Here is a 16,860-nt window from a genome sequence, read left to right as displayed (position 1 = left end):
ATCTATGTGTCCTTAGTCCTCTGCAATGGTCCTTGTGCAAGAAAGCTCAAACATTGTTCTCCAGTCTCTCCAGCAAAAAGTCTTGCAGACACAGAGGCCGGACTCGTGGCTCTGTCTCTGACCTCTGCCTCTTTGGTCTTAATGGCTTGAACTGCTGCTCTGGTTTCAGTTGTTGCCATAGCTCCAGTAAGATCTTACTTGGCTTCCCATCTAATTTCCTTTCATCTACTACTGCCCATATCAAATAGACTCACATCTGGGTCCTCATAACCCTCATGACGCCCCTCAAATTCCTCCTGTGAGTAACAGGTCCTATTTCTTTCCGGGTTCTTATTGCTTCAGCTACTGTGTCACCTCACATTTTGTAATTGCTGCCTCAAGGCGGGCTGCACTGTCAGGGAAGACAGCTTTCCCATCTCTGATCCCAAAAGAACAATTCCATCCACCCCCAAGTCCCACAGCCACCAGATCAGCCTGAATATAGGGGTGTACCATAGAGTGCTCTATGACCTGGGGAGGGGGTTGATCCTCTCCTTGAGGAACTCTCAGCGGCTGGGTCTTTATTTTCTTTACAACCACTGGGCAGGCTTTCAATACAGGAGGAGCCAGTGCCTCCAGCCACCCCTTCATCCTTCCCCAGCTCCTCCATTTCTGGGACTGATGGCACCTTTCTCCCCACTCCCCCAAGTTCCTCCTCTGCTACAGTGCCGCACAACAATGCCAGCTCAGTCTTCAGAAGCTCTCTTACCTTCAGCTCAATGCTTTGCAGCTGATGTTCTGGTGCCACTTCTGCCTGTGCTTCCCTCAGGAGTTCCTCTTTTTCCTTTATGGCCTCTTCCTCCTTCAGAACACCTGGCAGTGCTGCCATCTTGCCTCCAATAGCACCTTGCTGCCGGTGCTCTCATGCTGCCTCCTCTTGTATCAATGCCATCTCCTTCCTCAGGGAATCCACAGAGGTTTGCAGCTCACATTCTTGTGCCGCCATTTCTTTGGTTTCCTCTGTAGACCTTTTTGACTGTGAGAAGCAGCCAACCCACAGTCCCTGCTGCCTCCTGGGCTCTCTGCTTCTCAAAGGATCTGCTTACTATACCAAGAGCCACCTCTACAGCCTCAGGTGTCACCTCCACTTGCCTCCAGGCTTGGGGTGGGGCCCAGTCCTCTTGGAGGCAAGCCACCTCAGATCACATACCTATTGGGGGATGATCCACTGTCTCCCCATTCACAGGGGCAGCCCACTGAAGCACCCCTCCCATAAGGGCAGCCTGTCTTTTTCCTTGGTCAACAATGAACCCTGCCGACTACACCAATTGTCTTGCCAGTGGGTTTCAGCCCTGGGCAAGTTCACTATGGATTCAATGTGATCAAAGAAAATTGACAGCAGAATGCTCTTTGGGGTGAAAGGGTTATACCTAACTTTATTTCTAGGTGGCAGGTTAGTCACTAGACTCCCATTCACTCAGAGCGAGTCTGTATGCAGCAAGCCAGTGTCTGCCACTGGGCCTCTCTGTCCGCAATGCTGTCCTCTGGGCTTCTTTGCACAGCCATCCCACACAGCCGTCCTCTGGGCCTCTCTGCCTGCACAGCTGTCCTGCATAGCTGTCCCGCACAGCCATCTCACACAGCCATCCTCTGGACCTGTCTGCACAGTCGTCCTGCACAGCCATCCTCTGGGCCTCTGTCCTCGGTGCTGCCACCAGTCCAGCCTCTGCTCTGCTCTCCTGCAGCCTTGCAGCCCTGCCACCCTGACATGTCCAGAGCACTGGGCAGAGCTCTTTTTATAGAGTCAACAGCCATGTATTGCCCACAGGTGTGCAGGGAGCTAATCAACGAGGGCCAGGTGAGAATCCTGGCCACAGAAACTCATTTTATCCACAGGTAGAAAGCAAATCAAATTGTAAAGAAAAACATAAACATTTCACTGATTTGGCATCTAAGAGAACACGCCTAAACATATGTAAAGCTGCTTTCCTCTATCTCTATTTCTACAGTTTCACTTTCTTTGAACTGTATTCTTAATATTCATTGATCTCAGACAAGCTGACTCACATGAGCCAGTGTTCTTTCATCAGTTCCATTAATCTCTCTGACACTACCATCTCCCCAGTTCAGATACTTGTTATAAATAAAAACAAAGCACCAAACCACCACATATTGCTATAAGCCCCACTCCGAGTTCCATCTATTTTGTGTTGTTAAAATGTGACTAAACTTGTGGTTTTGTCAAGACTGTTACTGCTCTGGTAAATATTCTCAACAAAGGGAAGGCATTTCCTGTGTTATAATATGCAAGGCCCTTAAAGGATAACTTATGAAATATTAGAAAATATTAGGATGCTAAATGTAATAGCAACAAAGTATTTTTTAATTGTAACTACATTTTTAAATTTTATTTTTAGTATGTATAATAATTTTAGCTGTAATTAATCAATAGCTACCTATGTAAAACACTGCTTAATAAAGACTAAGAAGAAATTTTTTCAATAGCGCTTAGCTAAGGCATATATAAACCAGTTGGGAAGCGAAAAGAAAAATGATTAAATTGCACAGAAGCGATTACAAAACAATGTATTGGAAAGTTGTCTTGCGGATGGGTTTCAGCCACCAGCAAGTTCACTACAGATTCAGTGAGACCAAGGAATGACAATGGAACACTCTAGGGATGAAAGGGTTTATTACCCTGCTTGTTCTCCTGGCTATAGGTCCAGCACTAGAATTACCTCAGCATTCAACAGTCTGCAGTTCTATAATCCTTGTCTCTGCCTTCCCAGAGAAGTAGGCAGAGCTCTTTCGACAACTCAGTCAATAACAGCTCATTGCCTACAAGTGTGGAAGCATTAGCCTAGCAGGAGGCCAGTTACATCATTAAGTAGTTTAGGTTCAGGTGAGGATCCTGGCTATAGGAACTTTCATTTTCCCCACAAAAGTATAAAGCAATAAAGTATAATTGAACAAACAGGCTGAGGAGTAATGGATAAGATAATAGCAAATACAGGGCAGAGTTCATCAACCAGGGTTAATTTTAAGCCAGAATGTTTAGGTGGTAAAACTGTAAGTACACAGGGAAAGGATTTTGCATAAGTAGAAGAGCATAAATTAGGAAATCAACACAATATATTTAAAGAACACCAACAGTATTAACTTGTCTCAAACAGCATAGCTATGTTAACAAGTATCTCAGCTAAAAATGAGGTAAGAGATTAGAAATACATAAAGGGTTTGGTTGATGCAAGAGTCCCACAGGCCAGGCAAAGATGCTTGTGAGAGTTCTTGACTTCTATCAATGCAACTGAAATCAGTAAATATTTTTACAGAGAACCAATTATATGCAAAGTACCAAGACATGGTTCCCAAACTCAAGTACATGCAGGAAATAACACACAAACCATTACAAAATGAGATATCCTAACAAATGAATGCTTGAAATCAACGCAGAAACAAACCCTAATGGAATTACAACAGAGGGCATAATTAATTCCAACTGTTTGGATTTAAGCAGGCTTCACCAGGGAAGAAGCATTTGATCTGAACCTTAAAAGATGGATAGGTTTTCAATAGACAGCTTTCTTAATTCCAAAATCACTATCAGTCAAATCAGCTCATTTGTGCCTCCACATAACATTTATTTGGTAGGCTCTTTACCGGTATTTACCTAATTTCAGTTCTTTGTCAAGTAAATACTTATGAATTGCACTATAACACACCTTTTGACATATCCAGCACAAAAAAATTTATAAGCATATCTAATGTTCACAGAGGGCAAAAAACCCATTTATTTATGTCTAAATTCTCATAGCACAGTGACAGCTCCTTAAAAGGCACTCATAAATTAATAGGCACTAATTATTAATAAGCAGTCATAAATGTTTACTAAAGACCACTATAGATTCTGAAATCTGATTTAGCCAATTAAAATGAAATATGGCTCATAGAAAATGTTAATGAAACAACTCAGAACTGAATTTTATACAGAGCTCAATTATTGCATAAGGGAAACAAAAGTTGGCAAAATTAAATGCAGAGTATCAACAAAAACAGGCACCATGTAGAAGAATGTAATAGGAAAGGCTCATTATCTGTGAGTGCCTCATTGATTTTATTACTCATATTTGCAAATATCAACTGGAATTGTAAACTAGTCTGTATGTAAGTATGTGTGGACCATGCTAGCAACATTTTAACCATTATACAATCAAGAAAGCACAAATATCTTGTGCAGGGCAGTGAATTTTGGTGAGCCTGTGGCAGAAAAATTGGCCAAGGCCAAGTATCTGAATGCATACAAGGCTATCTACTATGTCCAAGGTCAATAAGGCTTATATAATGGAAGGCATCCATCTATGCTGGCGGCAGGGAAGTCATCATGTGCTTACTTTTGACCATTTTGGATACACGGGACCAGACCACTCAACAATGTGGTCCTCCTCTCCTCTGCCTCTGGCAGCATTCCATGATGTGCTTATGCCCTCTGTGCAGACATCTTCTCTCTTCCCTTCTGTGATGTCACTTTCCTTCTGTCCCACTTCAACTGGCCTTTTCAATCTAGTTTCCTTTCAAGCACCACCTTCTGCTACTCTACCCCATCTCTAAATGTTGACAATCCTAAGGGCTCAGTTCTAACTCTGTGTGCATCTATTACTATTTTATCTCTAGATGGTATCACTGATTTTTAAGGATTTCATTATGATTTTTAAACACAAGTTTTGAAAATTAATTAAACTACACCAGAGTTCTGTAACTCTCAGATTTGCACATCCAACTGTTTGCCCCACACTTCCAACTAGGCTATCTCACAAAGACCTTCATATGCTGAAAATGGACTTGGTCATTCCCTGACAAATCTGTCATCACCCTCAGAGTTCTCCCACCCTATTCCTTAGTATTAACATACATCCAGTTATTCTGGCCAAGAACCTAAAAGTCATCCCCGATTCCTTCCCTCTCCCGTGGTGACATCATACCAATCCATGAGAAATCTCTGACTCTTCTACCTAAAAATAGATCTCAAATATGCCCTCTCTTCTTTTTCTCTTCTGGGCTTGCAAGATTAGTCTCTATCATGAACTCTCACCTTCATTACTCTCAACTCCTCTATGATGTGAGCTAAGAATAAGGATCTGAGAGAAAGGACACGTCATTACCATTTCCAGCAGAGAATACTGTGCAGCAAGAGTACGTGTGCGATACGTACTTACTGACAAATGCTTTCTTCATAACCACCCTCATCCTATTCTAATGCATTCTCCAAATACTGCCCAAAACAGTATTCCCAAAATACAAACTGTATCCAGTCGATCTTCTACTTAGAAGGTTTCACCCTGATTGATTTTGTTCATTTAATTTTTAGAGTATGTGAAGGATATATAAAATATTACCATGATTCTAAGTCAGAGCTATACAGAGATAGGCTAAGAGAAGTGTTACTTTCTCATCAAACTTAGCATCCAGATCCCATTTCTCCCTTCTTTCCACTTTTCTCCCAATAACTCCCAGTGGAACTGGTCTCTTCAGTTTCTAGTTTATCCTTCCTGTTTCCTTTTGCAAAATACACCAAGTGTTTTCTTATGCCAAGAATAGCATACAGGTAGTCTTCTGTGCATTTTCCCCCCACTGGACAGGAAGTCCTGGAAATCACTCCACATTCATTCATTAGAGATCTTCCTCGTTCTTTTTTAAAGCTTCCAGTCTCCAATGTGTGGATTACCACAGTGCATTCAAGCATTCTCCTATTAAATAGGTTGATAGGAATTAGATTGTCTCTAATATTTTGCAATTACCAACCAAACTGAAAATAACCTTCTTGTATATGTATTTTTATATTGTTGGATGTATCTTCAGTTACATCGAGACACTGGATAACTGGATCAATAAGTAAATGCATATGTATGGTACATAAACCACATTTAAAAAAATGATTGTTTGGACTTTAATAATAACAGTATAAAGGACCTTCTTAAAACCAAAAAGTTTCAGACTAGTTAATACAAGTCATAGTAATAACTATCCAGAACAGAAAGGTATAAATAGAATATAATCAAGTGGCAATATGATGTCTTAAGAAAGGGCATTCTGAACTAAGGTCATGGTAAATGGCAGCATTTTGAGTCTGTGGGATCCATAGATTTCCTCCACTTTCAGGTATCATTTTCATTTCATATGTAAGGAATGTGTTTAATCTCTTCAGAACACTGTTAATGTGTTGAGCCAAGAAGAAAGAGCAGAGTAACAACTTAATTCCAAACTTGCTGCCAAGAAGGAATAATTGTAGTTACACCTGAAGTATTCAAAAACAGAAAACTGGAAAGAAATGAAGTTACCTTTTTCAGAACATTTTCAAGATAAAACATGGAATTTTGAATTAAAAGCAAAGACACAGTACAGCAAGGACCATGAATGTGCAAATGCTACACACAAACTATAATGAATAAATCTCACACATGATGTTGAACAAAAGAAGCTACAAAAGAATATGATGATTCCATTTATATAAAATAAAACCACGCAAAACTAACCCAAACTTCTTATTTAATATATACACAGGTCATACAGAAAAGTCAATAATAATAAAAGCCACATCATAATTTCCTCTGGAGGAAGGGAGGAAAACATGATTGGAAAAGAATACACATGTGGTTTCTGGGATGCCCATAATAGTCTACTTCCTTGAGACAATCACTTTGTACATATTATCTACACTGTACATGTAACATGTATGTTTCATGTACTTTTTAAATGTATTTTATTTTTAAGAATAAGGAGAGATAAATTAAAAAGTAGTATTACTGCTTTGTGCAAACTGTTAACTTCTACCAGAGTGAAGCCACCGATGTCCTTACACCATAACTGGAAGCTAATGAAAAACAAAAGGTGAAAATGAATCTCTTTTTTTAAAGCAATTTTCAATTTTTTGCAAACTAAAGAAAACACATTAGGTGTTTATCATGAGTAGTAAAATTAATCTTTGGAAGCCAAGGTGGTATCTGATAAAGATTAAATATTCATGACACATCAAGTTCAAAATATTAAGTATAATGTAGTTTTAACATGATAAAGAATATATCTTAATCCTAGCATTATTATTACACCTATAGTGGAAATATTAAAATAAGTCCTTCCCTTTACTTCTATTTTATGAAAACATCAATAGACGGACCCAAAAATATATTTGGAAACTTTAAAATAAAGAAAAAACTCAGGTAGTAAGAACTTTTTAAATATAAATCCTTAATTAATTGCTTTCTGATCATTCTACTCTCCCATGAATTGTATTAGCATTTCTCCATGAATTCCGAGCTTCTTATAGGGGGTCACAGAGATCACAGTCTGGGTGCTGGCAATGCTTACTACCTACCACTGGGCTATCATTTGCAGTAAGACAGTTAAGAATAAGTAGCACAGCTAGCGAGCCAAAGAGTTGAGATTAGATCCAAAGTATCCTATCTGCAATCCATTATTCAATTGCTGTATTTGAGTAAACTGCATCCACGCATATCTTGCAAATAGCCATCAGCTATCATTTTTCAGAACTTTTACATCTATCACCTATTGACATACCTTAGAAAAGCCACTCATCCACTCTAAATGAGTTTTCTCTATATGTAATATGTAAATAAACACTCTGATTTACTTATCTCAGATTATATAAAGAGAAAGTAATAAATTACACATGACAGCACTTTTGGTGTTATAAGAAATGACAAACTAAAAGGGCATCTTTTGGCTTTAAAGACCGACTGGCAGTAGAAAACATTAAATGGGAGAGGGAAACTAGACAAATGAAATAGTGAAGGGATTAACATAAAGAAGGACTTGTCTTATGAAAAAAATAGTATTTCCTATAATTAACAACAATGTGATCCTAGCCCAAGAAGGAAGGTTGAATTGAAAGCCTAATTATTAAACAATTCCATAAAATATGAAGATGTTAATTCAAACTTGTGAGCAATGAATAATTTCCTATAAAGGGTCAAATGAAATTGTTAGCAATGAAGAAAAAGTAATACTCTCACCATAAAAAAATACCCTAAAGTAATTTAAATTAAAAAGTAAAAGTAAAAAACGAATGCCCTGAGCAACTTAAAAAAACCTGTATGATCTCAAAACTGAGATAAACTAAGTGAAAAATCCATGGAGAAAAAGCTGCAATAGAAAAGAAAGATTTTAATTACATTAACAGAGAAATAAAATTTAAGACATGAAAAATACTCAGCCTGACTGGTAGTCACAGAAATATAAATTAAATCAAAAGTTAATTCTTTTGTGCCCATCCGATGGGCACTAAAAGAAAAAAAGGAGGAAGAGAAAATTGATAGTATCAACAGTTGTTAAGAGTAAGGGAAAATTGGTACTTTTTTCAAAAGTTGGTACATTTGAGGAAATTTATAGTGTTTCCATAAGGAGCATATATTTTATAATTAGTAAAATTTATGAAAAAAGGAATTAAAAGTCAGATTTTCATTTCTGAAATGAATTTGTTGTAAAGCCTAAAACTAGCTCTTCCGAATCTTTCCAGTAAAGATTTCATGACTACATAGCATAAACACTCACAGTCCATTAGAATTTGTAACGAGAGAGACAGTCTGGTCATTGCTTAGAAGTCTTAGCTGGCCGGAGTTACAGGGGTTTCCACTCTTCTCTAAACCATACACCATCACTCTCATAGATGAGAGAACCAGGAAGTCTCAAATCCCGGCTGAGCACTGAGAAAGTTGTATATACTCAGGTAAGGAAGTCAGTTCTCCGAGTCTATTTCATCATCTGTAAAATGTGCACAAAACCATCTGCCTACTGGATTACTGTGAAGGTTAGAAACAATGAATTACCTGGGCCTAGTTTCAAGTACTGGGGGGAAAATGGAAAAAAAGGAGTTAAACAGATAGCAAGCAAGATTAGCAATGTGGCTTAATGAAGGAAATGGCAAATCGTTATACTGTCCATCTGGAAGATCAACGGAACCGCTCATTAAACTGACTTTGAACTTACCAAGCAGGTATGATCAGCCTGAAACAAGAACTTTCTCTCCTAAGCTGAGGTGTCCTCCCAAAGCTGTGGAACAAACTTGCCTTTTCTATTTAAGGCCTTTATCCCTAAACAGTTGATCTGAGAATAAGGCAGCAAGCAGGTTAGACAGAGAAAAAAGAGGAGGGTAAAGATGATGGGAGAACGGCATGCACTGAGGGATGAAACCTCTCCACAGATCCTTGCAGACCTCCTGTGCTCTAACCTGCAGCTGCTGGGAGCTGTCATTAAGATTGTCTTCTCTTCGCCGAGCCTCCTCCAGCATCTGGGCACTCTTCTTCTTTTCCACCTGCTCCTTGTGCTTCAGAGTGGCTACCTTCTTACTCTGGTCTTTCACTTGCCTATTGGTAAGAGGGAGAAAAATCAAGCTTTTCACATATACACATAGAAAAGAATATGCCTATTTTAGACTTACACCACTGACACCCAGCAACAGCTAAAAACCAACAAAGAATTCCTGCCCAACAGTCCAAATCTTTCCTACCGATGGTAGGAAACTGTCAACGATGTTACAGAAACATGTACTTCATCATGTACATTATGAAGCACAATGAAATCACTAAGCAAAAGAAAGACGTGGGATAGTTAAAAATGACGGAAAAAAGAAACCAAGTCAGACCCATAAATACAGAGAACAAACTGGGGGTTGTCATGGTGGGGTGGAAAGGGGTGAAGTGGGTGGGGTGGGTGAATTAGGTGAAGGGGAAAAAGGACAAACTTCAATTATAAAATACGTCATTTCAGAGGAATAACTTCATGTGCTGACAGATGTTCGAGAGTTATTGGGGGAGCATTTTGTAAATGTACATAATTACAGAATCACTATATTGTACACTGAAAACCAAAATATTGTATATCAACTGTACTTCAATTAAAAAAAAAGAGACCAAGTCACAGATTTATGTTGAAAATACAGTCTCCTATCAAGCTTTCAAAAGGCTGTATAGGTTTACATATATGAAGATAATGATATATAGACCTGGGGACCCTACAGCAACTGAACATTGTATCTACTTCTTAAGTTCCTATCCTAACTCACTGCTTCCACACGGAGGCAAGAATAACCTATATCCTAAATCTTGTCCTTAAAATCCCCTTGTGATTTTATTATGGTTTTTCTACAAATATGGATGTTTGTATGTTTTGGAAATGCATATATAGTTTTTTAATAAACTGCTTTTTACAATATATTTTGAGACTCATACTAATCAATAAGTGTAATGTGCTTTTTTTTAATAACCTCCATTGTCACTGCAGGTCATTGTTTTACCCATTCCAAAGGTGATGGACAACTGGGTTTTATTATTCTCGCTATTTCAAACAATGCTGCTAGCACATTCTAATAAACCTATGAGAGAGTTTCTCCAAGGAACAGGCTTTGAGAGAGTTGCTGAATTCCTAGGCCATGTAGTAGGTACGCATTCAAATTTACTAATTATTTTCCAGAAAGTTGTATTAATTTATACTTTCATAGGTAGTCTATAAGTGCCTGTTACACTTCTACACATGCACTAATAGTAATACTAGACTTTGAATTTTACCAATATAAATAATATCTACTTGTAACTTTAAAATGCATGTTCCTGACTACAGAGGCTGAACACCTTTTTTTTCCTTCTTTTGGTATCATTAATCTACAATTACATGAAGAACATTATGTTTACTAGAATCCCCCATCACCAAGTCCACCACCATACCCCATTACAGTCACTGTCCGTCAGCAGAGTAAGATGGTGTAGAATCACTACTTGTCTTCTCTGTGTTGTACAGCCCTCCGTGTAACCCCCTACACATTATACATGCTAATCATAATACCTGCTTTCTTTCCAAACACCCCTTTATCCCTCCCTTCCCACCCATCCTCCCCAGTCCCTTCAGTCCCTTTCCCTTTGGTAACTGTTAGTCCATTCTTGGGTTCTGTGAGTCGGCTGCTGTATTGCTCCTTCGGTTTTTTGTTTGTTTGTTTGTTTTGGTATCATTAATCTATAATTACATGAAGGACATTATGTTTACTAGGCTCCCCCCTTCACCAAGTCCCCCCAACATACCCCTTCACAGTCACTGTCCATCAGCATAGTAAGATGCTGTAAAATCACTACTTGTCTTCTCTGTGTTGTACAGCTCTCCCCGTGCCCCCACCACACTATACATGCTAATCGTAATGCCCCCTTTCTTTTTTCCCACCCTTATCCCTCCCTTCCCACAAATCCTCCCCCCTTTTCCTTTGGTAACTTGTAGTCCATTCTTGGGTTCTGTGATTCTGCTGCTGTTCTGTTCCTTCAGTTTTTCTTTGCTCTTATACTCCACAGATGAGTGAAATCATTTGGTGCATGTCTTTCTCCACCTGGCTTGTTTCACTGAGCATAATATCCTCTAGCTCCATCCATGTTGTTGCAAATGGTAGGATTTGTTTTCTTCTTATGGCTGAATAATATTCCATTGTGTATATGTACCACATCTTTATCTATTCATCTAATGATGGACACTAAGGTTGCTTCCATTTCTTGGCTATTGTAAATAGTGCTACAATAAACATAGGGGTGCATCTGTCTTTTTCAAACTGGGTTGCTGTATTCTTACGGTAAATTCCTAGAAGAGGAATTCCTGGGTCAAATGGTATTTCTATTTTGAGCTTTTGAGGTACCTCCATACTGCTTTCCACAATGGTTGAGATAATTTACATTCCCACCAGCAGTGTAGGAGGTTTCCCCTTTCTCCACAACCTTGCCCACATTTGTTTGTCTTTTGGATGGTGGTGATCCTTACTGGTGTGAGGTGATATCTCATTGTGGTTTTAATTTGCATTTCTCTGATGACTAGCGACATGGAGCATCTTTTCACGTGCCTTTTGGCCATCTGAATTTCTTCTTTGGAGAAGTGTGTTTGGCTCCTCTGATCATTTTTTAATTGCATTATTTATACTTGGTTTGTTGAGGTGCATGAGCTCTTTACATATTTTGGATGTCAACCCTTTGTTGGATTTGTCATTTATGAGTATATTCTCCCATACTGTGGGATGCCTTTTTGTTCTATTGGTGGTGTCCTTTGCTGTCCGGAAACTTTTCAGCTTGATATAGTCCCACTTGTTCATGTTGGCTTTTGTTTTCCTTGCCTGGGGAGATATGTTCATGAAGAAGTCACTCATGTTTATGTCCAAGTGATTTTTGCCTATGTTTTATTCTGAGAGTTTTATGGTTTCATGACTTACATTCAGGTCTTTGATCCATTTTGAGTTTACTTTTGTGTATGGAGTTAGACAATGATCCATTTCATTCTCTTACATCTAATTGTCCAGTTTTGCCAACACCAGCCGTTGAAGCGGCTCTCATTTCCCCATTGCATGTCCATGGCTCCTTTATCATATAGTATTTAACCACATATGTTTGGGTTAATATCTGAACTCTCTATTCTGTTCCACTGGTCTATGGTCTGTTCTTGTGCCAGTACCAAATTGTCTTAATCACTGTAGCTTTGCAGTAAAGCTTGAAGTTGGGGAGTATAATTCCCCCTGCTTTAATCTTCCTTCTCAGGATTGCTTTGGCTATTCAAGGTCTTTTGTGGTTCCATATGAATTTTAAAACAATTTGCTCCAGTTCATTGGAGAATGCTGTTGGTATTTTGATAGAGACTGCATTGAATCTGTAGATTGTTTTAGGCAGGATGGCCATTTTGACAATATTAATTCTTCCTAGCCAAGAGCATGGGATGAGTTTCCATTTGTTAATGTCCTCTTTAATTTCTCTTAAGTGTGTCTTATAGTTTCCAGGGTACATGTCTTTCACTTCCTTGGTTAGGGTTTTTTTCCAGGCATTTTATTCTTTTTGATGCAATTGTGAATGGAATTGTTTTCCTGATTTCTCTTTCTACTAGTTCATTGCAAGTATATAGGAAAGCAACAGATTTCTGTGTGTTAATTTTGCATCCTGCAACTTTGCTGAATTCAGATATTTGTTCTAGCAGTTTGGAGTGGAGTCTTCAGGGTTCTTTATATATAATAACATGTCATCTGCAAATAATGACAGTTTGACTTCTTTACCGATCTGGATACCTTGTATTTCTTTGTTTTGTCACATTGCTGTGGCTAGGACCTCCAGTACTATGTAACAGTGGGGAGAGGGGGCATCCCTGTCTTGTTCCCAATCTTAAGAGGAAAAGCGTTCAGCTTCTCGCTGTTCAGTATGTTAGCTGTGGGTTTAGCATATATGGCCTTTATTATATTGAGGTACTTCTCTCTATACCCATTTTGTTGAGAGTTTTTATCATGAATGGATGTTGAATTTTGTGAAATGCTTTTTCAGTGTCTATGCAGATGATCATGTGGTTTTTGTCCTTCTTTTTGTTGATGTGGTGGATGATGTTGATGGATTTTTGAATGTTGTTCAGCCTCCATGTGTTTCTGAGCCTTTTTGTTTCCTTTGTACAATTTATTTCTAGTTTTATACCTCTGTGATCTGAGAAGTTGGTTGGTAGAATTTCAATCTTTTTGAATTTACTGAGGCTCTTTTTGTGGCTTAGTATGTGGTCTATTCTGGAAAATGTTCCATGTGCACTTGAGAAGAATGTATATCCTGCTGCTTTTGTGTGTAGAGTTCTGTAGATGTCTGCTAGGTCCATCTGTTCTAGTGTTTTGTTCAGTAGCTCTGTGTCCTTACTCATTTTCTATCTGGTGGATCTGTCCTTTGGAGTGAGTGGTGTGTTGAAGTCTACTAGAACGAATGCATTGCATTCTATTTCCTCCTTTAATTCTGTTAGTACTTCTTTCACATATGTTGGTGCTCCTGTATTGGGTGCATATATATTTAAAACAGTTATAACCTCTTGTTGGACTGACCCCTTTATCATTACGTAACGTCCTTATGATGTTACTTTCTTTGTTTTCAAGTCTATTTTGTCTGATACAAGTTTCCTGATTTCTCTTTCTACTAGTTCATTGCAAGTATATAGGAAAGCAACAGATTTTTGTGTCTTAATTTTGCATCCTTGCTGTTTTCCCCCTATGTTTGCATGAAATATCTTTTTCCATCCCTTCACTTTTAGTCTGTGTATGTCGTTGAATTTGAGGTGAGTCTCTTGTAAGCAGAATATAAATGGGTCTTGTTTTTTTTTCCATTCTATTACTCTGTGTCTTTTGATTGGTGCATTCAGTCCATTTACATTTAGGGTGATTATTGAAAGTTATGTACTTATTGCCATTGCAGGCTTTAGATTCGTCATTACCAAAGGTTCAAGGGTAGCTTTTTTACTATCTAACCATCTAACTTAACTTGTTTGTTGAGCTATTATAAACTCTGTCTGGTGATTCTTTATTTCTCTCCCTTCTTATTCCTCCTCCTCCATTCTTCATATGTGAGGTGTTTTATTCTGTGCTCTTTTGTGTTTCCTTTGACGGCTTTTGTGAATAGCTGATTTTATTTTTTTGCCATCAGTTAGGATTTGGTTGGTATGCTTTCTTTGGTGTGATTTTTTTTTTCTCTGGTGACATCTATTTATCCTTAGGTATGCTTCCATCTAGAGCAGTCCCTCTAAAATACCCTGTAGAGGTGGTTTGTGGGAGGCAAATTCCCTCAACTTTTGCTTGTCTTGGAATTGTTTAATTCCTCCTTCATATTTAAATGATAATCATGCTGGATACAGTATTCTTGGTTCAAGGCCCTTCTGTTTCATTGCACTAAATATATCATGCCATTCTCTTCTGGCCTGTAAGGTTTCTGCTGAGAAGTCTGATGATAGCCTGATGGGTTTTCCTTTGTAGGTGATCTTTTTTCTCTCTCTGGATGCCTTTAATACTCTGTCCTTGTATTTGTTCTTTGCTATTTTAATTATTATGTGTCTTGGTGTTATCCTCCTTGGGCCCCTTATGTTGGGAGGTCTGTAGGCTTCCATGGTCTGAGAGACTATTTCCTCCTCCAGTTTTGGGAAGTTTTCAGCAATTATTTCTTCAAATACACTTTCTGTCCCTTTTTCTCTCTGTTCTTCTTCTGGTACCCCTATAATGCGAATATTGTCCCGTTTGGATTGGTCACACAATTCTCTTAATATGCTTTCATTCCTGGAGATCCTTTTATCTCTCTGTGCCTCAGCTTCCCTGTATTCCTGTTCTCTGATTTCTGTTCCATTAACAGTCTCTTGCACCTCATCCTGTCTGCTCTTAAGTCCTTCCAGAGATTGTTTTATTTCTGTATTCTCCCTCCTAACTTGATCCTTTAGCTCCTACATATTTCTCTGCAGGTCCATCAGCATGGTTATGACCTTCATTTTGAATTCTTTTTCAGGAAGATTAGTTATATCTCTCTTCCCAGGTCCTCTCTTGGGGGTTGTCTGGGTAATTCTAGACTGGACTAAATTCTTCTGCCTTTCCATGGTGATAGAGGTAGCTGTAGGCAGGTGGCATGTGTGTCTGTTAGGAGAAGAAAGTCCCTTCCTGTTTGCTGGTCACCCTTCCCCTCTCTGCTGCCTGTGTCAGTCATCCTCACACCCGGAGCAGCATCCAGATTAATCCTCTGAGCTGCCACCCACGGGGCAGCCCAGAGCCCTGCGGGGAGAGGCAGGCACACCGGGTGTTCTCTCCTGTGAGAACGGTGCCCCTTTGCATCCTACCCCAGCATCCTCTGCCTGCACAAGGCAGCTGCATGCCGCCAGTGGCCCCCATTCTGACCTGAGCAGTTGTGCCCCGGGAGGAGACTCTGGGCAGCTGCTGTGGGTGCAGCCTCTCTCAGGCTGCTCGGCCACTGTAGCGGGGCCACACCAGAGGGGGAATGTACGGCAGGCTGTTTATTGCTGTGAGGGGCTTCAGAGCTGTGCTGCCTCCCACAGGACTGGGGAGTCCAAAGCTCCTCAGAATTCCCAGCCTGCTGGGCTGAGTGTGCCAGGACGATTCCTTCCAGCTGTGAGGCCCCTGTCCCTTAAGATTTTCAAAAAGCATTTGCTTTTCTTTTGTCCCAGGGGAGCCTGCTGTGGGGATCCACTCACAGATTTTACTTTTCCATTTCCCTAATATCCAGCATACCATGCAATGTGTGTCTGCACTCCCGGTGTGGATTACTAGGGCTTGTTATTTAGCAGTCCTGTGCTTCCACTTCCTCCCCACTCCAACCCCTCTCCTCCTGCTGGTGAGCTGGGGTGGGGGGAGCACTTGGGTCCCCCCAGGCTGCAGCTTGTATCTTACCCCCTTTGTGAGATGCCAATTTCTCGCAGATGTAGGTGTAGCCTGGCCATTGTACTGTATCCTCTGCTCTATCTTTTAGGGATAGTTGTATTTGTTGTATTTTCAAAAATATATATGGTTTTGGGAGGAAATTTCCACAGCCCTACTCACGCCACCATCTTGGCTCCTCTGTCTGAACATCTTTTTTTATGGTATTTTGCCATTTCTGTTTCCACTTCTGTGAAATAACTACTTATGTATATTGTCAATTTTTCAATTAGGATTGTTTTTCTTAATGACTTGTAAGCATTCTTTATATATTCTGGATAATAATCCTTTATTTGTTTTATGTTACATGAATTTTATCTTCAAATCTCTGAATTATTTCTTTGATTGTTTTATGGTATATTTTTATTTATAGTATCAAAAATAGTTTAACTGTTTTAAATGTACCAATCTTCTCCATTATGGTTTACAACTTTACACAAAATCTTCCCCATTCCAAGTTCATAAAGATATTCACCTAAAAATCTTTTTTAACTTTCTCTTTCACATCAGTCATTAATCCACCTGAAACTGATGTTATATATGGTACAAGGTAAAGGTGTATCATTTTGGGGGTATCATATGAGGTAAGAATAAAACTTCATTTTTTACATCTACTGAAAACTAACTGTCCCAGCACTCCTTAAATGCATTGC

At 39.2% G+C, this 16,860-nt stretch overlaps 1 protein-coding gene across 16 annotated transcripts in view; it reads right to left on the bottom strand.

The window, feature by feature from the left end:
• ERC1 (ELKS/RAB6-interacting/CAST family member 1) overlaps positions 1 to 16,860 on the bottom strand; it is a 724,558-nt gene that overhangs the window by 383,831 nt on the left and 323,867 nt on the right. For all 16 annotated transcript variants that reach the window (XM_073222497.1, XM_073222500.1, XM_073222503.1 and 13 more), the window contains one exon: positions 9,221 to 9,356. In XM_073222497.1, coding sequence (XP_073078598.1) covers positions 9,221 to 9,356 — 136 coding nt within the window. The remainder of the gene's footprint in view (positions 1 to 9,220; positions 9,357 to 16,860) is intronic.

Source organism: Manis javanica, chromosome 15 (genome assembly GCF_040802235.1).
Source record: "Manis javanica isolate MJ-LG chromosome 15, MJ_LKY, whole genome shotgun sequence".
NCBI classification, from domain to species: Eukaryota; Metazoa; Chordata; class Mammalia; order Pholidota; family Manidae; genus Manis; species Manis javanica.
This window is presented reverse-complemented; position numbering and strand designations above follow the sequence as displayed.